The sequence below is a fragment of the Lampetra fluviatilis genome, chromosome 31 (genome assembly GCF_964198595.1).
Source record: "Lampetra fluviatilis chromosome 31, kcLamFluv1.1, whole genome shotgun sequence".
Classification (NCBI taxonomy): Eukaryota; Metazoa; Chordata; class Hyperoartia; order Petromyzontiformes; family Petromyzontidae; genus Lampetra; species Lampetra fluviatilis.
In genome coordinates, this window is record NC_136305.1 from 2,448,879 (window position 1) to 2,472,271 (window position 23,393).

The following is a 23,393-nucleotide window of genomic DNA, read 5'->3' on the forward strand; positions in this document are numbered from 1 at the left end:
TTCTTGGTTCTTTCGGTAAAGTCACGTAGAAGTGAAGTAATAAAATAATAAAAATAAAACATTATAAAATAATTCTCACGACGTTTCGGCCAGGTGAAGAAACAGGTCTGTCGAGAAGACAGCGTCTGACCTGTTTCTTCATCTGAGGACGGCTGCTTGCGTTGTGGCCGAAACGTCGTGAGAATTATTTTATTATGTTTTATTTTTATTATTTGATCACTTCCCTTCTACGTGACTTTACCGAAAGAACCAAGAAGATGAATCCCTGCAGTCACGAAAGCATTAAATCGAAAAATAATGATATCGCTGCAAGTGTTATGCGTACCAAAACAGAAGTGTGTGCGTTTTAATACATGCCCTCTCAAAATGATTACGGCTGACTTGCCAATTCGTGACGAAGCCAATTGGCCACTTACTGACACGCCAAGTATTCGCGTGTTTACCGTCTTGTAAGATTCACCCCCTCATTCCCAGTGTATTTTAAAGAACGGTTTTGGGTTCATCTTGTCATCTGGTAGGTGTGTGTGTGACCGGATTTCTATAACCTTACTGGCGTCAGAAATAAGTTTTGTGTGCAGCTTCTAACTTGGAGAATACGATAGTCCATAAATGGACTCATACGTACTCCACAATTCAAAACACAAGTCGCATAATAGGGTTAATTACGTGAATAGGACGAATACAAGCAATCCGTGGCTGTACACGTCAACAGAAAATACCCGAAAACGCACACCTCGGTTAAATGTTGGTAAACCTTCGTTTGGATCAGCGCGTGTCGCATTCCCATTACAGGACGTATATTTCGCCAAATTGTTCTTGGCATTGTCCTTACAAAGTGTCATTTTTGGCCTCAAATTGGGTAAAGAGGGGGGGGGCTGTCACACGAGATGGGATTTAGACCCAGCAGCGCATCCAGAATCAGATTTGTGAGAGGCACGGCACGGGTCGGAAGAAAATCAAAATGACCAATGCTCGCAAGCTCACACGAGTGCGCGCATACGCGGACACAAATGTCCACAAAGATCCCCCATGGGGCCTATGGAGGACTGTTGAGGCAGTGCTGTTCGCGAGCTCCCATTAACGGCGGCACGGTGTGTGAGCGGATGACGTGGTTAGCACTATGCCCGGCCGCCTTTGTCTACCCCCAGTGCTGATGTTTACACACTGCAACAGGTGTTGATTGGAGACCGAGTCGAGCTAGGAGATGCACGGGAACAGTTCTGATACAACCAATCGCCGATGTTTGGGTGCTGCCAAGAATTAAACTCGGGTGACGGGTGAGTTCCTGGCTCAAGCGCATACAGATAAAGATTCCCGGTACAGCCTTGGGACACGTGCGATCAGTGAGCACCTATGAAGGCCAGCATGGCACACGAGAGGGTATTGGCCAACACCACGTCCGGCCGAGTTTGTCTCTGCATTGCTGATGTTTATTACACACTGCAACAGGTACTCATTGAAAGCTGAGTAGACCTAGGGGAGACCCAGGACCGATTCAGCTATTCGTCAAAAGGGGGTCCTTTGGCGTTCGTAGCGCAGTGCGCTAACAACTACGCCACCGTTCCCCACCAAAGACAGAAGCGTTTTACACAGAGGAGTGCAGTTTAAACATTTTAATATACAATTTTACACACATTCTATTATGTATACGCTGAAAGTTATTACAGGCACTGGCATCAGCAAGTGCACCATTGTTTAAGAAACACAGGGAAGCTTTCAAATTAGCCGAACACAATCTGAGAAGCAAACGTCTCGCGTCGATACAAATGAAGTTTGCATTAAAAAGAAAAATGTGGACACAAGAGAGTAAAAACGTTTATCCCAACAGAGATATTTAAAGAAAAATGCATTTTCACAAGGAAAATGTTACACGCTGTAACACATGCACGTTATGTATATGAATTTAGTTTGCACGCCACCAACACACAAAGCCAATGTGCGCCGATCAGATGGAACAAGCAAATGACACCGTGCGAGCGATTTCCTTTCCGTTGTTTTGTTAATGCTCCGCTAAAGTTAAAGCAAAGAAAAGGTTATACAATCGATGCCTGCTTTAAAATGTCTGTTGCTTCTTATTGATTACCATTTCATTAAATTATTATTACTTTTTACCCGCTACACGCTGCCAAAAGTTTGTTGTATTCAGCGACACGGGTTTCAGAAGGCGCAATTTGAGTCAAAAACCCACCAGCTGGGCCCCTGACCTTTCAAGCTCTTACCGAAATACAAGGCCTTTGTTTTTTTGTTATATATAATTTTTGTTTAAAGGAGCACCGTATGAGTACAGTATAAACGCGCGGAGGAATCTCAGCCGTGAACATCGACGGTATTGGATTCCCCCCCCCCACCTTCCATAGGGTGAGAAAGAAAGACCCGGAGTAAATAAGAGGGCGTCTCTCTTTTAATCCAATATATAATAAATAACAAGTTACAGGTTATAAATAAACTCAACGAGGAAATAAACACGTGAATAAAATGCTACACGTAAACCCTAAAACGTCATGGGGTTATTGGACGTGTTAATAGTAGGGGTGGCGACAGGGCTGTAAGGCAGAACGATTCGGGGTTTTTTGTTTTAAATCCGGGAGTACACTTCTTCGCTTGTTCATTGTGCCGAGCAATCAGACGCACGCAGGTGCAGACCCAAATCAATTCAGCACCAGCACCACCGTCGTCACTTTCAACAGTTTCCATCAAGTGAAATGGGTCGATGGCCAAGCTATTTATCACTCTGTGGTTTTTCATACGAAGTGAGTTTCAGTGACAATGGTGGTACTGGGTTTTTTTTAGTCTCCAGGCTTTACTTTGCGAGGCAAAAATATTAAATTTATGCAGCCAATATCCAAAATACTGTCGGAACGCTCCCGATCCCATCAGTTCTCGTAAGCCGAGCAGCGTTGGGCCCGGATCGTGCTTGGATGGGTGACCACCACGCATGAAACAAGTGCTGTAAGCCACTGCCTGGCTACGTTGTCAGCATAGGGCTCAACTCCAACCTTCACCAACAACCGGCAATGACCAGCGTGGCCAAGTCAAATAAGGCCCACGACCCACAGGGCATTGCGGCCACCCTCATCCAGCAGCAGCGGACTGACAGAACGGGCTGTGCACGCACACACGTCAGCGCGCTTGTAGATGAGAACGTTTGCATTTGCATTCGGAACGCTATGTAAATCCAAACTCAAATCTACCGCATTGCTTGGTTTGCTTTAAATTGAATGGATGGGGGGGGGGGCGAGGGGGGGCTACAGACAGAAGATTTGGGTGGAGAATGGCGGAAGTGGGTGGTGGGCTTGTGGGAGGAAACAGCGCCGTCCGCTTGTCCGAGGCGAGCGCCGCCACCCTCTTAATGGGCCTGGGAGTGCCCGTGTTGGGCGACGACCTCCGCAGGGCACACGCATCGATGCGTGAAAGGCAAGTGCCAGTCGGCGTTCGCCGCGAGCGGATCAATTGGCGGCGTTCGACCAAACTCGATGCCGACAACTCTGTCCACCCCCCCCCCCCCGCCTTTCGCTTTGCCGTGCGGCGGGGTTCTTGTCCCTCTGCCTGCGTCTGTGTCGACAGACCGGCCGGCCTTCACCTGTCCGTTCGTGTAAACACGAGCAGTTTCGTCTGTAAGCGCGTGTCGATCATTGAATGTTTGCACGTCTGCGCGTCTCGCTCGGACCGTGCGAGATTCTAGACTTTGACGGTAATGAGCCAACTTTGGCAAACGTCATTCCCATTTTTGAAACCGAATGATCGTCGGAAGGTAATAAGACAAGGAAACTGGTTGCTTGATATTAAAAGTTCAAGAAACAATACGCGTTTGTATGAAAATGCATGGCGTTAACCTAATTTCAAGCTTATAACAAAGCAATCAGTGGCTTATTTCTCTTCATTAACTACTTCGTTTTCCATAGAGCTGACATTTCCTGTATACACTGTCAATTGAGTATGTGTATCAGTGACTCATGCTGAAGCTTCTACACAGCATGGCATTGTATAATAGAGAAAGAAATTATTTTTTTGTCAATGAAAGGGGCCCAAACTTTGACACTTCCCAGAAATTTACAAGGAAATGTTTTTTTTTTGTCTCATGAAATTGTGTACATTCACAGAAGTGGTAGGTTCCAATATACACTGCATATATACACACACCGTACATAAGAAGAAAGTCTAAACATTGACTAGCCAAACAAAATTATGCAAGCCTAATATGCTAGGCATATTTGCATGAAATTAACATAATTTAAATCATAGCAGAGATGAGCGTTCTGGAAAAGCAAATACAAGCAGCCCTGTGCCGACATCGTATATTCAAATGAAGAGACAACAGACTCGTATTGTGTCTTTCAACGAAACGTATTGTACGTATCGCAACACGTCAAATGTGCTCGTGTCAAGCCCTTTCTGTCCCCCATTTAATGACCAAGGAATAAACTGAGTGGTGCTGCTTGTTGGTGTCAGCCGAGTCCTCCGACGAATCAGGCGAGAACCCAAAGAAATTCGTTATTTTATTTTACACGACAAACCTCGGTAAACCATCGTCGCGTAGAAGCGATTTTTTTTTCCTCCTCTCTCTCCTTTAAAGTTTACTTAAGGGTAATTTTCAAATGAACGGGCCGGCCATGACAAACCCTGCATTTCATGAAGTGAAAATCGATGGCAGAAAGAGGTTTCACTTTGCTCTTCCACTTGTGTACACACTTCACGGTTCAAATTACCCCGCATAGCGTTTCGACAGCGCCTACACGCACCTCGCGAGCATGCCGTCTGACGACCATTCAACGCGGCACACTAATCCCCTATCCTCTCTCTCTCTCCTGCGACAAGACCGACGTTCCCAGCCTCATCCACGTGCTAGAGCCTTCTACCCCCCCTCCCCCCCGCAAACCGCCAACACAGCCGACGTTTCTTCGTAAACCATGACGGACGCCGCGGCCGTCTTTGCGTCTGCGCCGACTCAACCCAGCGAGAAGCCACGTCGCACGCGCGCTACCCAAGTGGTCCCACCGGACTGCTGCCACGATGTGACCCACTGGCAGGGCGCGCTGGAGCTGAAATCAATCTCCCGACGAAAGGCAAAACGGCACTCGCTCCTAGCGTTGCAAGGATTCAACATCAATTGTGCACGCGTGTCTAGGGCAGGCAAGCTTTCGCCAGGTGTCCTCTGACAAGTAACCAATGCATTGCTGCTCTGTGGAACCGAGTCCAAAAAAACACGCCATTTGAGCGGGTCTCGGCACTAATTTTAGTCCCCAATGCACTTAGCGTTCCGAGTTTGGTTTGCACAACACAAGTGAAAACAACAAGAAATTCATATGGCACATCTGCAAGCCCAGGACGATATGTTTGTTCACCAGTGAGTTTTGTTTTGCTGATGTAAAATGCGCCCAGACATGAGCAGTTCACTTCAAGAGAATGTCAGCAAAGCTTGCGTTTCGCTGTACTGCGGGCCAAGAGGCTATTTTTTTGTGCTTTAAGACTTTTCATGACCAAGTGAAATTTGCAATGTCGTCGAGTCAATATTGTCATGACGAACATATACATAAACTAAACAAACGCTATCATGGTGGAGCCCACTGCGCAAAAGTGCACGGCGCCTCCACAAAAGCCTGGCTAAAGCTCATGCCGGCACTGTTATGCTGTGGTTGGACACACCCGCATATCACCATCAATTTCAATGACCACGAAGCAGAAATAACATTAAAAAATCACCTACTTCAAGTGACTCGCAAATTGCTAAAGAGTTTTTTCAACGTCGCCGCAATAAAACGTGTAATGGTATTAACTCAATTTTTGTTTTGCGTTGTATTACGTTAAAAGCCTTCATTGCACCACCGAACGAATCCCGACAAAGTCACTGCCGGCTGACGCACCCCGCAAACAGCAAAGTCCGATTTTTCTCAACGCCCCCGGCGCCAACCTACAAGTTCTCCCATCGATGAGCGACGCACCAACCCCCGAAGTCGGTGGAGCAAGTGAAACACTGGTGAGCACCGCCACACCTGGCCAAGTGCATGGCTCTTATTAAAGAAAGAAAAAAACTACTTAAAAAATCTAATCGCCCCCCAGCCACAACGGTGGAAAAATCCAAGCCGTTAAATAATGCCCTAAACTGTGCCAGGGTTGCCGAGATGAAGAGGATATCGTGCACTAGAAACAAAAAGTAAAAAAATTCTCACATGATCCCTTGTGTTTACGAGGACCCCTTGTGTTTGTTCCATCAAGTATACGCCACATCCACGTTTTCCCATTGCATAACAATTCAGTTAAGATGCTGCATCACTTGCCAACCCTAAGTAATCAATAAGTTAAAACTTTCAAAGTCTGTTACGCCAGTTATAATTGGACGCAAAATTGATGCAACGGGTTCCCTCGTTTGTCGTAAGCGACAAATACATCTTAAAATGTTTGTACTTTGTGGCCTATGACCTGACCACTTCAATGGATGCCATCAACAACACGACGTGACAAACAAACATAACAAAATCTGCATACGTTTCATCTCATTTCAAACCTATTCTGCTTCTTTCTGATATAAAAGTGGAAGGCAAGGAAAAAAAAATCCACTCATCTCACATCTCATTTTTCACTTCAATATGTAATGAGATGTGCAATGTAAATAAACGAGGCTTCCCAGAATTACCAAACGGGTCAATCCAAGATAAATACAAAACGATCGTGAAATAAATGACAAGACTTGTCAATATGATGCTACAAATGGAGAGTGGGGGACCTCATCATAGCGGCGCTCTCCAAAACGGGCCACACCAAAGCCTTGTACACTCCAATCAAAACGACGCCATGCAATCGGAGCTCAGTAAGAATTGTGGAAGATATAGAAGGGGGGATGGGGGGTTATCCATCCGGTTGGCCGGCCCAAGAGGAATATCCTAGCTTAACTCTCGCGGGTGGAACGCTGCAGGTAGTAAAACAAAAGACGCACGCCATCGACAAGGGCGCAAAACAGGCAGGCAGCGTTCGCTTTGAAATGAAACCACGCGGACATTCGTGACAGATGTGAGCCGATAGCTTCCAACGGAGGGGGAGGGCACGATGAATATTGAGCAGCAGCAGTGGCATTGATAGCGCTTGACCACTTGGAGTAAATGCAGGGCCCATATCTACTGTTGACGTGTTCACCACATTCTAAAGCCCTGTTGAGTAAAAATTTTGCACGTTTTCATTTTCGTCAATTTTTTTTTTAAATCATATCCGCCTCCACTCTACGATGGCGGCAATGAAACACATTGTAAAAGTGCAATTTTTATTAACAGCGTCCGGAGTTATAAACAGCGTCCTGTTAGCCCCTCACCTATAACGCAATTCGGATGGGCGGTTTCTCGTCTCTTTTGCCATATTCTTGACTTAATAAGACGTTCTGAACGAGGGAAGAACATGTTGCAGTTGATTCTATTTGTTTGTTCCTCTCTCTGCGGCCTTTTAAACTCCGTAATAACCGATGCAGCATGTGTACAAACGCACGCGCAAAGTCAAGGATCCATTCGAAAAGCAACGTCCGACACGCATGCAGAGAGAAGGCGGTGGCGAGCGGTCACGGAGTGAGCTGAGCTGCACACGGGGCGACAGGCGCCCGTGTCCGGAGATGAAACCGCTTCCCGAGACGTGCTTTGGTGGATGTCGAGCCGGCACAGCAGGGAAGAGCAGACAAACTAAATGGATGGCCACACGTGGAAAAAAAGGTGTTCTTGCGAGGCCAAGAACACCTCGCGCTCTCTCTCAGAACACTTGCAGGATCCTAGAGTTCCACTTGCTGCACGTTTGGACTTGGTGGTCCCGTTTGTTTTGCAGACTGCTTCGCACCCCCCCCCCCTCCGCCCCACTGCTGCTCACGCATGCGTTACAATGAGGCAATCCCGGAGTCAACTTTACCTTCGTTGTGGGTTCCCCGCGTAGATTCGCATTGCTCACTTGGCTCCACTGGCCGACAATGACCGCCGAATGCGAGCTCCGCTGCTTTTCTCACCGGGCTCCACCACGACCGGATGACCACAACCGTGACGGCAGTTCAGGGGGCTCGATGCGAATGCGGCCAGGGCCATGAAGCGAAGCATTTGTCCTCAGTTCGACGCGGCTTCCTCTTTTCTCCTTGCTTATCTTCAGCAATGTTAATACATCTTTAAAAAAAACATACGCTATCGTAGTAATAACAATTTCATGACGAACGAAATTTTAATAACAAAATCCCAGTGAAGCTTTTGTGTCGGGGGAGGGGGGGGGGGACACGACGGAGACGACGGAGACGACGGAGGGAGGAGGAGGAGGAAGGCACGGGCTGAGAGAGCGGGCTCATGCCGCCCTCTCACGACTGCTTTAAGCGCTTGCGAGGGAAGCCGAGCGGCGGGCACTGTGCCGTGGCAAGCGCCCGGAAGGCATCCGCCACCAGGTGCGGGTGAGAGCGGATCATGGCCTTCCAACCCGGGGTCTCCATCACGTCGGCCGCGTGGCTGCGGGTGGAGGAACAGGCGAGGGAGGGGTGGGGGGGGATCAGGAAAATAAATAACAGCGACCACCTATACGGCCAACTCTTAATGCTTCCCGTGAACAAAAAGGAGCTCATCAAGAACGCAAAAAGCGCGTGCAGCAATCATCATCCAAGTAAGTCAAACGTAATATTGCCACTTCAACGGTGCACCCTGATCCATGGGCCATGCGATAACTGTCACTTCAAGTGTAATATTACAACACGCAAAAGTGCCATTGTGACCACCAAATCCGTTCTCCCATAATGCTTTGCATGGCAAGTGACGTCATCGCTATGTGTGTATACAAAAAACACCCGGACTTATCTTAGGCCACAAAACTCAAGAGTAAAAAAAAAGTGATTATTATAGCCAAAACATCGAGACAGTATGGTGATGTCGTGCAACAACAAAGGCACAATGGGAGGACTTATCTTACAGTAACAACTGCTCCTTCAGCTCTCTGGAAATAACCTCTTGCATGTGTTATTATTACTTTTAAAAGGGACAGCTAACACGTGGCACAACAACCTAGCTAAAGGGACCACGAGCCGACTAATCGGTTCCCCAATAACAGTGCTGTTACTTTTCAAGTGAATGTGTAACTCACGGTTACCCCTATGATATGCAACATTTAGTTAAGGGCATCATGGCTTCCAATCGCGAATTCAGATTACAGGCATGGTAGAATCATCGTCACCTCCATCATCATTGCAAAACCTTTGGTGGGGCAAAAAAACAATGATCGCCACCTGCCGAGGTTGCTCCACTGCATGGGAAATCAACAGCCGTTATCCTCGACACGGCAAAACATTTTCACCCCGTAATTAATGCACAGCAGCGACGCTCACCAGGCACTAAATGAAGCCGACCGAATAGGGATTAAAGGGTTACTGGCGACGGCGAGAGGCAAATTAAATTGAGACGGCGCGACGCTGAGTGAGCTCAGCACATCGGAGGCGCAACGATAAAAAAGGGAGGGGGGGCACAAACACTAGGAAATCGGGCTCCCTGGGGAACATTCCTCGCGCGACGGTCATCGATCGTGCGTGAGCTATGGACTGCATCCCCGCCGGTCTCCGCACGCACATCAATCGGCAGCGCAAGCTCCACAACGCGGGCGGACAAACGCGCCGCGCTGCTCGCACGCCAAATATAGCCACCGATACCGGGCACCCTGCTGTGAGCAGATGCTGCTCATGAAACAATACAATTACAAGGCGATGCTCCGCGGGTTTGTGTAGCGTCTCGATGCGACGATATCCTCGAGATGCCGTGCAGGAAGAGGGCTTGCATGTTTACATTGTGAGCTTTCATTATTTACCCAGGAAAGTTTCGCAATGTTAAGAGTTGAGCGAGGGTCTTTGCCCGACATGTTATGCTAGAAACAGACGGAACAATTACGTTTGACAACGTGACAGCCCATTAACGCTCAGGCAAGTGTCTCTGGCACAAATATAGAAATGCCACCGCACAACGGAAAATGTAACCGAGATTTCAAGTCATAAGCAAATCATGCGATTGTAAAGAATGCAGAGCGGGAAACACGTTCAACATAACACAATTCAAATGTGATGAAGACTATGAGGCCGATTGCGATTGCGGGCATCTGCGCGTGGGAGGAATCTGGAGTGCCTGGAAAAATCGACGTGAATGAGCGACTAACCACACAGGCGCAAGGGTCGGCAAACCTTGCTGCTGCTACGCTCGTCCCGGCCGACACCTTGCCAGTGTGCCTCTCACACACAGTGGCGGCGGCCCAAAGATCCCCGCACGATCCACCAACAGCGCACCCTCAAAGTCACTCGATTACAGGCATGTGCGCCATCGCATGCAGCAAATACATTTACATTTTTGTTATGCACGCAGAGATAATGACGTGACTAATTAGCTGTAACAATTCATTAGCGTGGCTTGCTTAGTGTGGTAACCGCTACGGCCGTTTGCCCTCAAGCATACGCAGCGCATTTATAAAATGTGACGGTATACACTTGTTTGCGGGCGGGTTTTTTTTTTTTTGGTTCCCTTGAAACGTGCTCATCACTGCAGTCTCGCGTTTATGCTCGGAAATAAGTTTCGCGACCTATCAAACTTTCCCAGAGTTTAAACTCTTTGCCTAACGGGTCAGCACGTACCACTCGAGTATCTCTGCATGCCGATTTCGCTTTTATTGCGCATGGAGCGACAGGTCAGCGACATCAACTATCCGCGGCACTTCACTCCGCCCCCTTCACTGCGCAACAAAATAAAAAAAAGACTCGGGGCACATTACCACGCAACAACGTGCTAGACACGAGCCTCCCACTCGCTCTTCATCACAAATTGTAATTCGCGATCCCTTCAGCTCAACTGTTTAACAGTTCCAGAGCTGGCACGGAGTCTCGACGCGACGGACACAATGCACAGCGGAGACCGAACAAGTCGGCACTGCTGGTCAATGTGCTCATCCAGCTGGGAAAAGAGCGTGGTGGATTTTATAAATGAACCTAATTATTTTTGACCGTGTGCTAATTTTTTTTTTTTTTCACCGACTGCCTTTGAATTATGGAGCTGGGGTGAGCGCGCATTTGTTGTTTTGAGGGGCGTGCGTGAACAGTTTCACGAGTGAAGCGACAAAAACTTGGGGCCAGAAGAGCACGTCAAACGAGGAAACACCGGCCCGGGAAATAAAGATTCACGCGTTATTTGTTCACTCAACCGCACGCATGAAAGATGGCCCCCAGTGGTGACACACATGTGCCGGACAAACGCAAAGAGTGGCTATATTAAAACGCCCAGAGGCTACTACTTACACGCACTCTCACCCATGCCCCTCTCGAAAAGGCGCACCACTCCGAGAGTGAGCAATAAGCGCTTTTAATAGACGTCATCATGACACAAATGGCATGGCTTGTTTGCGCAGCGTCATCAAGTTCGCCGCCAATATGCCACGTCGGCAGATTCCAGTCACTAAACAGGGCACACGTTTTGCTGGTCTTCACTGCGGCTCATTAATAAGTAACACCTTCACCACGTCGCTGCATAGAAAGGCGCCTTTTGTTAGACTCCTGTTATTTTTAAAGGATGCAACTCAGAGAACAAATAGGTCTCTTGGATATGTACTCAGGCTCTATGTCCTGGGCTGTCCATCCCAAATGAGACAAAAAAATACTTAAAAATCACAGAAATTAACGATCGTATGCCAGACAAGTCAACGATGTCGCTCCCATGCGTTTTAATACGACCATGCAGTGATGTTACTAGAGAGCTACAATGAAGCGCACGATTGCCATTTAAAATCTTCACATTCGTATTCTATTGGGCAGCCTTTATAACAGACAGTCAAGGTAGGAATCCACCGGATAAGTGCTATTTATTTTTTGCGTTGCGTCTCCCTTTGCATCATCGTACCCCCTGTACGAAAACGCTGAAAGGCAACACACTTAACAGACCGTGATGGCAACAAACGCATTTCAAACCCTTACGGCAAAATAAAGCCAAGCTGCCCAAGTCCATCTTTGAGTCAAAGAGCGGCAATATCCTTAAATGACTGGAATGGGCCCGATCTTAACAGATCTTGCAAGCTAAGCAGGGCAGAGTGTGGATATGGATTGGATGGGCGACCAACACCCTGCACGAAACAGGTGTTCGCAGGGCCACATTGTCAGAATTCTGACAAATGTGCAGGGCCACATTGTCAGAATTCAGCGCGTCAAAATCCATTGTTTTACTGTACTACGCTCCCAAGTCTACAATCCCCGCGACTTCACCAATCTGCATAAACCAACGCGGTGAAGTGAGTTCAAGCAAAACCTCACAACTGGCACGGCATCGGGAGGAGGACCCCCCCCCCCTATCCAGCATTGGATCGCTGCATCGTTACCCGTAAAGGCCACCACTCTGTCAAATTTATGCTCCCAAAGTTGACAAAACGCCGAACAAAATGACGTGAGCGTCTCGGGTTTTTTTCGGGGACACAGCGGCCCCGTCACCCGCGGGGGTTTTAGCGAGCGCGGCGGCGACGACGTCGCTGCTTCTTCACCTGTTGATGAACTCGATGGCCTGGGCCTTGAGCTGCTCGGCGCTGTGCAGGTCGGCGAGGATCAGCGTGTCGGCCACGTTGTCCACCGACAGGTTCAAGCAAAGCGCCTCCTCGCACATCACCTTTAGGCGCTCCAGCGCGTACTGCCGTTGGGAGGGTGGGGGTTGGGGGAACAAAAAAAACGGGCGAGCGCACGCAGGCGGGCTCGGCGTCAGGGACGAGGCGGCGACGTTAAGGACGACGCAATGATTGAGCGATGTTCGTAAATCGGGAAAGGGCTTTCATCACAACACCACTCATTCTCCCTGCTTCACTTATTCCCCACACCACCACCCACTGACTCATCATCATTGCCACCACCATCATGAATTAATACTTTGAATGTGCTTCACATGCCATTACAATTTGAAGTGCATGCAAAAACGCTGCATCATTATCAGATGCAAATAAGCACGATAGAAACATTCAGTTTCCGTCTATTTCATCGCACAATGCTCGCAAGTCATTGTTCATAGCCTATTTAACAAGAACTGGTCTTGAGGATGTTTCAGAACGTATTGGAAATGATCCATACTGGGGTATGGTAAGCCAGACTGCCCGTTAACTTCAGCGTGGTCATAGTAAAGACATTGTACTTCACAGTTCTCATTCAAGCAACTGCCACCATTCGGAGTCACAATTCCACTCATAAGCATCAACTCATTCGTATCATCTACCTTGTTTGTGCTGTCTCGTTCGTTGCGTCGCGAGTTCTAACAAGTCACATTTGAAGAGATATTAACTACCTCGCCTGGTATACAGGAGGTCGTGGGTTCCATCCTGACCCTGGCTCCTGCTGTATATTTGGAGTTTGCATGTTCTCCCCGTGGTTGCATGGATTTTTCCCCGGGTCCTCCGGTTTTTCCCCTCCACGTTTGGAAACATGCGTTTTAGAATATTTGGCTGCTGTAAATTTTCACGTGATAAGCCACTTTGCTGAGCTATCATTTGTGGCCAGGTCACTTCTTAAAAAGAGGTATATAGTTCAATGGACATTACTTCATAAAAAAAAAATAATGGTATCGTTAATAACTGCATACATCGAAAGTAACTGATGTATTCCTACAACCACGAATCGATTCACATATCGCGAGTATACGATTCGATTTTAACCATAAAAATTCTTGCATGCTATACCAAATGGTCCACGCCCCCCCCCCCACCCTCCCTCTGCCCTAATCCCCACAGCACAGCACACATCATTTCACCAACACTCACGCCCGCAGGTTGGGAGTTTGATTGCTTCGCTCGAGTTCGGGTCCATTCATTGAGCACCTATTGGAGAGAGAAGTTGGTGGGGGATGAAACACCGCACACCTTGTCTGCTGCCGCCAAGAGGTCGTCGGCCATCTTGGTGAGGTTTGGGGCCTTGCCCGTGTAGACGAAGCGCATCATCTCAATGAACACCTCAGGTTCCACGTCGTGAATCTCCACGCGGTTCTAAACGTGAAAGCAAGCGGAGCAAAGGCAAAAAAACTAAATACATGTTTCAATAAAATTAAGTCAAAGTAATGCAAGCTTTTGGAAAACTGTTATTCAGGCTTGGCCGGCAGAGGGATTTACAGTAACGTATGATATAGTGGACATTTGTGAAAGATTTACAAAGCAAACTGAATGAAGATATCAATAACAAACCCATCTGTAGATGATAATGAGGTTCCCTGGTTCCATGGAAAAACAGAAATTTGTCAACATGCACAATGACCTAATTATTTTTTTTCATCATTCAATGACCACTACCAGTCACTATCCACTGCTGGATGAAGGCTACCTGACACCAAAGGCTCTTAGTTCTGTGTACATTTCTTCGGAAATGTTTAAATGAAATTTCTCGAGAAAACTGGGTGAAGAAAAAATGTGAACTGAACCCCGACGAGGAAAGCTCAAGCTAGAAACGTGAAAGCGTTCAAGCAAATACAAGCAATCATTTTTGTGTACTCAACTCGTGAAATGTGAGAATCCAGAATTCCGCTGTCATGGGAAAAAAAGAATGACCCGCAGACTGCCGCGCTTGATATCTCCGTCAAAAAATAAAGGTCTCAAAAACGTCCCACGTGTCGTTGTTGTTGGTGCATAAGAGTCGCTTCTTACCAGCTTGCTTTCCTCCATTTCGTGTTCAAACATGGCATTGAAGACCGGAGATCGGGCTGTAAAACAGCATTCAGAAAAATGTATAATTGTGTGGGTGTGTTATTCATATCTGGATGGAGGTCAATTTTGTCAAAAGAAACCTCCCCCTCCCCACCCACCCCCCCCCCCAAACATCTTGCTGGGTACAGCATTGAATCTCGCAAGCACACGAGCCTTGAAAGCTTTAAGTTTGTATAACTGATCTGCATTGCATGCAGTCAAATTGCAACATGGATATTTTGATTAATATTAATGAAAGCCATAATTCATGTCATTGCATCTTTGGAGTATATTGCATACTTTTAACCTATGAAACACGATATGTGCGACCCACTTTGCAAAGCGAACCGAACCCAGATTAGGCTGTGCAATTTTGCCGCATGGCAGAGAGCAAGAAAACTGGAGATGATTAAAACTGGGAAGAGTGTCTTGCTTGCAGAAACCGCTGCGAGGTCCTTCCCCACATACAGCCCATACAGACCAATGGGGCAAGCGCCGTTAGTGAGCTCCTATGAAGGCCACCAAGGCACACCCAGGTAGTGGCATGGCAACCATGAATGCCCGGCTGTCTTTGAAACCCTCGCATCGAGGTTAACACACCTCACCAAGCGCCCATTTAAAGCTGCGTACCTGTACGCCGCCCTATTTCTATCCAGTTCATTGCATGAAACACCTCGCATGTTAATTTTCACACAGTCTGGCAAGCCTGTACTGATATAATGGTGCTTGACTCACACTTGATTACAGGTTCAAATCTCAGTCGGAGTACATCTCAATTTAGCTTTATTCCAGGGGTCGGTAAAATGAGTACAGCTCATTGTGAGAGCTCAAGAATGCTCGAGGCTGGCCACTGCTTGAGGAATCTGGACTTTCCACTACTGGCTGAGGGACGTGAATAGATGCGAGCTCTAACCTACGCTATATTAAGCAAAAAGTGAGCATTGTTCGTCAGTCAGTCGTCAGTTTATTTCGTAAGACTCACCGAGCTAAGAAATTAGGATTCATCATCCATTAATGTACTACTTTCAAAATATCACTGAGAAAAGTGACTCTGATATGGCTGCAGGAGCCACATAAATCAATTACGTGCAACATTTTGTAATGGGCCTCTCTCCGATGACCATCAAAGCTCAGCCGAACAGCCAAGACTCACCTGCAAGGATGGCCTTGTGACCCTTGAACTCTCGTCCGCTCACGCAGAGCGAGCAGTCGGTGAAACGGGAAGCCTCCCACAGCAGGCCGATGTCCTCGCCCAGCTGGCACTCGGGCACCTTGAGCATGGTGCTGCTTGCGTGGCCCGAGATGTTCACCGAGTCCTGCACCACGCTCACCTGCGGCGGGCGGACACGCGCACCACCACCCACGCTTTGTCACAGCAGGCCAAGAGGCCCCCCCCGGGGGTGGCTTCTCCCGGTAGTCTTTAAAAGAGAACTCGTTGTCCTTTTCTGGCCACTGAGTTTATTGCTCATTGACAAAGGCTCTCCAATTCTTTCTGTCGTAAAGCAGAATCAGGATCTTTATTTATCCTGGAGAAAATCCGATGAGCTATGAAGCTCTTTTTCACGGATGTCTAGTGTGTGTGCTGCAGCTGACCTATTGCCTACCGTGTGCCTCTTTATTTCCATTTCCCGTCACTGAAGCCTTTGATCCGTCTTTCTCTAGGCCTTACCTGCAATCGATTTCCCTATATCATAGTAGCCAACATAAGTGCTGCAAGTCTTTGATGGTGCATTCATCGTACAGTGGACAAGTTGGGAAAAAATCACGCATATACATGGATTATGCAATGCTTTTCCATCAAGCGTTTGACAGAAAACAAACAAGTGCCTGCATGCAAAATAGTCTCCTTGGATCTGGTTTTGGGAATTCAAGTTTTGGCCAACCTTTTGGATCAATCTGGCCAGTTTTCTATTAGGCAAATCTGTAAAAGCAACGCAATTTTATGCAACGTAGTGAATCATCTCTACGCGAGTTAGTGCCCTGCAAACCCCTCCATTGCGGACGAACACATAGAGCGTATGCATAAAGGCTTTCAACCTGAGTTGGCAAACATTGGAGAGTCAGGAGGCCCAATTACCCTGTTGGTCAAGGTCCGCTTTGGCCAACATTTTGGAAAAACTTTGCTGATGTGTCCATTACCAATAGTGGAGTAAAATGCTGAGTCCATGTGCTTTGGCTGTTTCATCGAGTAGTCAATCGATCCTGATGTGTTACCTCGCTCATATGAGCTTGGGATGGTGCTCATTAATAGCCCCGAGCCAGTGGTGCCAATTCCACATTCCTATGGCAGATGGATAGATAACCACTGTTTAACTTCCTACAACACGATTCCCATTTTACCACCCTCAAAAATAATGCACAGTCATGACAACGACAATGCTGCTTCAATTATGGTAGTACATGCATTTTCTTAAAATAATAAAACGGCCAGATATATTCTGCTCAACTCTGGGATGACAGACCTTTAAAGAAGGTCATCAGGCAGCACTGGGAGAAACAGACGAGTTTTGCATTCATAAGATATCATCAGCATGCCAACCCCATCTGTAGACAACATTAGTTCCCCTGATTCCCCAAAATCAGACAATATATACTGTTACATTATACTTATCATTCACCCCTAATGACCAGCATTATCATTATTGGCCACCGTAAATCCACTGCTGGATGAAGGCCTACCCACCCCACTTCCAACGCTCATGGTTCTCTGGTGCCACAAGTAATCTCACTGATGCACAGGAATTTATAGCGTCGCTAGAACTAAACTGAACTATTGTTTTATTTGACCAGGTAAGGCCCACTGAGCTATGTAGCTCTTTTTCAGAAGCAACCTGGCCACAAATGATCGCTCAACGAAGTGGCTTATCATGTGGAAATTTACAGCAGCCGAATACTCTGAAAGCATGTTTCTAAATGTGGAGGGTAAAACCAGAGGACCCAGAGAAAAATCCACGCAACCACCGGGAGAACATGCAAACTCAAAATATATAACAGGCGTCAGGGTCGGGATCAAACCCATGACCTCTGGTATACCAGGCGAGGTAGTTAACATCTCACCATGATGTCCAGAATTTGCACGTGTTTCCTGACCCATGGATCCCGGTTCCGTTCCAAACATGATAATATAGAAATTGAAGTAATAAAGTTAATTATTAATCTATCTCTATATACATATATATATTTAAAAAGGTCATCACTGCGATTCGGAGTGGCTTTTTTTTCCACAGCCGCGAAGACGGACTCAAAATATACAACAGGTGTCAGGATCGAGAACGAACCCACGACCGCCTGCATACCAGGCAAGGTAGTTAACATGTCGCCACTGTGGTGCCCGTCATGCTCTCAGGCTCATTCGCTCCTTTGGATGCCCCTTCCATCATCGCCAGTCTTGACCATCGGCCATCATCTCACCAAGGGATGTCCTGCCCGATCCCACAACTTTTCTTAGCGGCCAATATGACGTCCCTGAGAAGCGTCCGTTTCCAGATCTGATTATAATTGACTTTCATCAACAAATATACAAGACAATAGTTTTCTATTTACTTAATGCTACAGCCACAGGATTGAATACCCATTAAAAAAAAAATCCACCAACGTATCTATCACTCCTGCATCCAGGCTCTTTACATGTACAGACAGGGCAGACGCATAAATGTATCGCCGAACAATTCAAAGACCCAAAGGAGTGTGGAAAAAAATCAAGTTGAGTACAGAATCGTTTAGCACATGCTCCTTTGTAAGAGCGTGTTTACAGAAAAAGCACTCGCACACAGGACTCACAGTGCTTTTAAAAAAATGTACCGAGTAGGTGCCAAAATGTGCCCTTTGCTAGTAACATCCAACTCGCTGCCAGTGATCAACCAATGTGCACAAAAAAGACGTAGGCTATTCAACAAAAATAAAATACTACTAACATTCTCCCAGTGCGTCACAACACTTTGGCAATGCTATTTCAAGAGTGTGCTTGTAACTTTTAAACGAACATGCTCCAATGGACAAAGCAAAAAAAATTACAGCATGTTATACTTTTCCGCATTTGCGCATGAGGATTTTTAAAATTATAACTATGAAATATAAATTCTAAAGTAAGTTTTCAGGATAAAACATAAGGCATACTTTCAAAATATAATCCTATCTGAACATTCTTTTTTTTGCCCGCAGCCATACGCACTTCACAGCTTAATTGCATCAGACTACAGATACTCAATAATGCTGGGCCTGGTCACTATTCGGATGGGTGCCCACAAAAGGACACTTTCCAAAAATACGCGGCGCCTATGGCTCCACCGGCAATGCATTTCCCAATGGATGCCATCAGTGCGAGAGGTGGAGGCATCGCTGTGGTTTTTCGGTATACACATCAATTTAACTTCCTTTTATGTGATGGTCCATAGAGGCTCATTATCTCGTTGGCAAGAAAGGCTTTGCTAAACATATCTACAGAGGCATATCTTTTTTTTTATTTTAGCAATTTAATTGTGGGTCATTTGTCAAATGCGGTGCTTAGGCTATGACCTGGGTAAATAATAGCACGCTGCTGCCAAATGATATGGCAGGGTCTTTAACATCTGCTTTACACCACACTTTGGTGATTTTTCGAGTCAATTGGTTTGACTCAAATATCTGCTAAAAACAGATCGCGCTGCATGGTTAAACACAACGGTGAACGGTCCACAAGATGAAACCTGGCTTATCTCCTATGTGCACACGCTCAAAAACGGAATGCTCTAAAAATGTATCACAACCCCAGCACTCGTGTCAATGCACGAGATCCAGTGCATGGTACTTCGTTGACTTGATTTTACTCGGTACAAGATGATGAAATAAAGGCAGATAAACATGATACAGAAAACAGGTGCAAAGAGTGCCATGCAAAAAAAACTAATTGTGGGAGTCGCAATTGCGCGCATTCGTTACTTGCGCTGGCGTGTACCATCTGCGCCGTGGAAACAAGATCTCCCCCGGGACCAGCTTCCGTCGCTTACACGCCAACCGCGGTGCTTTATTAGAGAGCTGCGGTTTTAAAAATCAAACGGCAATAATAATGTCCCCTTTAATGTAAAGACTCAAAGCACTGGCAGGTAGTAAGCCACTGCGCCTGTGGAGGCCGAAATATGTTTTATGGTCAAGAGGCAAAGCGAATGAGCGATAACTTGATTTAATTCTCCACTTCCGTCAAACGAAAACACATGGCGGCTTTGATAGCTTCATTGCAATGTGCAATTAAAGCCGAACGTTTGTAAAAAAGAAATGTTCGCTAAACAATTATATTATTTGAAACGACGTACGTACAAAGTTAAAGTAATCTGTAATTCAGTGCCCTATGCTTTCATCATACACATGCTGACATGTCTGTGTATGTGTCAGCCTGAGTGAAGGGTCAGACGCAAGCACGGTGTATTTCCTCTCATGATCTCACTCAGACTGCTCATTATTGAGTCACTACAAATAGATGTGTGCATTCCATTGACTCTCCAAAAATAAAGGGCCATTACTAAATTCATGGCAAATAAAAACACTGCCACAGTATGGATGTGAATGTGCATTGGGACTTGTTCAAATGAATAGGGCCTGTAATAAAATGTTGGTCAAGTGCATTTGCTCAACCCAGAGTGCCTTTTTAGTAACAAGACAAAGCAAATGCAGCGCTTGCTAACCATCGCAAATTACAACATCATTACGGCAGAGAGGCACACACATTGTTCGCAACAGTACTGCGAGTAGGTGCTCAAACGCTTTGTTATCGTCATGGCAGAAGGTCTGCAATGGTAATTATTTTGATGAGTTATTAGACGGTGTATTTATGTGAAATTTGCTTTCACTGAACAAACATCGATGTAAATTAAAAGCGGTCTGAAAAAATCCAGCAGGTTTCAGTAGAGGCATAAAGAAACGTGTAACTAGTGAGTATAGTTTTCATTTATAGTTTTTATTTCAAAGTAAACCTTGACACTGGAAGGCATTTTCCCATGTGCAATAAATCTAAAATTAACAGCAATAATTGCTCCGACAATAATTAAATGTGAATGCTCAAAGCAAAGAGCAAAGATTTAATATGAATGGATATAGTCAAGTCCGAAGGATATACTGCCAAAATGTATATGTCAACTAAAAAATCTGAAGCTTGGCAACATTTCAGATATTTTTTAATTATATATGGTACCTTGTAAATAAAAGCAGTAGTGATGAAAAACTAAGTCCTTTCATGGCAATTTAAACAAACACATAATTGGTTTTAAAATGTATGCCTTGTTTTGCAATTTATTTACATTTCAAACGTTTGGCACTTTAATGAACATATTTATGATCTCTTATTGAAATAAAACACCAAAAAAGGATTCCATTGCACACAATGAATCAAAGGAATTCAATTAAACCCTGGCAAGTGTTATGCGATACCCATTGTAACGGGGAAATATTTTTCTTGCGTCAAAACAAATTTTCCCCATTCCTCCGAACAGCAGCCACGTAATCAACGAGCAATTAAGGGCCCTCCTTCTAATTCTACCACAGCTGCCAAAGGAAACCAAATCAATCAGGTGCCCCCAATGGCCAATATTTACCAATTAGCAATGACAAGAGCACAGTCATCCATCGTTAGAAACATCCAACCCACGCACGCAAACCCGGTTACAGACACCGCTCACATCGGCGCACGAACCACGGCGAGCGCTGCGAACAGCACACGCGCTCGTTTCAAAACCCTCACGAAAAAATACACCACGAAGAAATGAGCCGTTGACAGCTTAGGTGTGCTCCTTGAAAAAAATCATCAAGAGTTCAGGGAATGCAGAAGGAATGGTTGCTCGCTTTCTTAAACCTTTATTTACAGCGACTTGTCACGTGTCTGCGATGCTACATGCATCGCAGGGACTTCAAACTGATGCGGCCAAATTCGGAAAACTAATTGGACAGATTCACACCCGGGCACGCATCCCACAAACTGCCAGTCAGAGCGAGCGCCGAGAGGAACACAAAAAAAAAACATGCGCGTGCCTTTGGACGATTTTCTCCCACTCCAGAGGCCCACATTTGCTCAGAGTGAACCCTGGCTGGAACATGAAGTGTAACTCTTGATCACATCGCAGTCCATAAACGCATCTTTTCACGACAGATAGTTTTTGCCAATGCTACGCAAAGCGGGAGAAACTAAATCCCGATAGCTTGGCAGCTGTAACACTGTGGCTGCTGCGCTTGTGCAGCAAGCAAGGCAGGATGGTGCAGAGGGGCACGGCTCACCTCGCAGAAGAGTGTCAGCTTGTCGTCCGGGAGCAGCCCATTGGCCTCGTCCAATAGGAAGTCGCGTCGAATGAACTTCTTGAAGCCCCAGTCTTTGCCCTGAACAAACCGATATGCCCTCTGGCTCTCTGCGTCCACAAGAGGGAAAAGTGACAGGCGGAGAGGGAGGAGGAGAATGAGGCTTGGACATGGCACGGTCGCAACATGTGCCACTACACTTGCACTCTGCTGAGATGTTTTTTTTTAAGTGACCGGGCCATGGGTGGCTTGGCTGTTGCGTGAGCTTTGGCAAAGCAATTCAAGAATCAATGAGCAATTTGGTACACAGCCAGCCATGAGCAAAAGAGGTAAAAATAGGGCAGATATTTTGTAAATAAAAAAGCCACAAACACACACAGTGAGGAAAGGTGGGGAAGAGAGGAGAGTCATGATGCACTTGCACCTGAATAAATGTCAATTCTCTTAAAACAAAATAAGTTTTCTACCGATGTTGTTGGCATGCGATGCATGTGGCATGTGCTCCAAAACAAAATTGCAACCAACATGCACTTGTTTAGTTGCAGTTACTCATTCCTCACCACCCCCTCCCCCCCACAGATGCATGCATACATTAGACGTAGTCGAAAAAGTGGCTGAAAATGAAATATCGCTAAAACTATTTTGAAAATGCCAATATTGCTGTAAAGTTTTTTTTTTTTAAACAAAATGTTACATTAAAACAGCAAAAGCGGAACAGCACGACCGAGCTGCCAAATTAAATAACCATCATCGATTTTCTGTAGCAAATTATTTATTTCTAAAGTGTCACGGAGTCGAAACACATGGGCAGTCACAAATCTCAAAGTGTCAAATGGCTTAGGTTAAAAAAAATGACAGAGTTATCTCGGGTCATAAAACCACCCCAGGCATGACCAAGGAATGTCACATCATGAAATAATGGAAGCCTACAAGCTGTTTTTTTTTACTTTTTTTCTTCCTGGCCAATTGAATTACTGGAGGAAGAAAGACGGATTCCTAACTGCCAGCGTTGGCAGGGCAGTTTTGACAAAGGGGCATTAAGCTTCGCCATAAGCAATGGCAAAAAACTCTACATTAACTTATTCGACGATGAAATTGTTTTAACGCTCTTCCCCTTTCAGCATGTATTGCATTTCTGCATTCTCAAACAGATCCAGTGGCATCTCAATTGAATGCCTGTCCATGGCTGTTATTGTTCACTGTGATTTGCATTGTACTCTCAGCATAGAATTATCTACATACGTTGTAAGTGGTGGGATGTGCTCCCACCTTCAAGTAAGCCACATGGCAATAATTGAGACCTCTACCAATAACTGGATTGGAAAAAAATGCTCTACTGTCAATGATTAACATAAAGTAGCCCATCATTATCATCAGAAGCAGCAGAGGCACAGTGGCTAGTACACTGCAGTATGAACCTGGCGATCTGAGTTAGACAGCCGACCATGACTAACATCAGTGGTGGGTGATCCAAAACA

General features: G+C 46.0%; 1 protein-coding gene across 5 annotated transcripts in view; it reads right to left on the reverse strand.

Moving 5' to 3' along the window:
• Positions 1–1,598: 1,598 nt before the first annotated feature.
• The window catches only part of LOC144943436 (speckle-type POZ protein-like), a 54,270-nt gene continuing 32,475 nt past the window's right edge, over positions 1,599–23,393 (reverse strand). For all 5 annotated transcript variants that reach the window (XM_078870851.1, XM_078870853.1, XM_078870852.1 and 2 more), the window contains 6 exons: positions 21,898–22,025; positions 15,812–15,989; positions 14,620–14,675; positions 13,846–13,968; positions 12,490–12,632; positions 1,599–8,453 (listed from right to left, as the gene is read on the reverse strand). In XM_078870851.1, the coding sequence (XP_078726977.1) occupies positions 8,309–8,453; positions 12,490–12,632; positions 13,846–13,968; positions 14,620–14,675; positions 15,812–15,989; positions 21,898–22,025 (773 nt within the window). In that variant the 3' untranslated portion in view covers positions 1,599–8,308. The remainder of the gene's footprint in view (positions 8,454–12,489; positions 12,633–13,845; positions 13,969–14,619; positions 14,676–15,811; positions 15,990–21,897; positions 22,026–23,393) is intronic.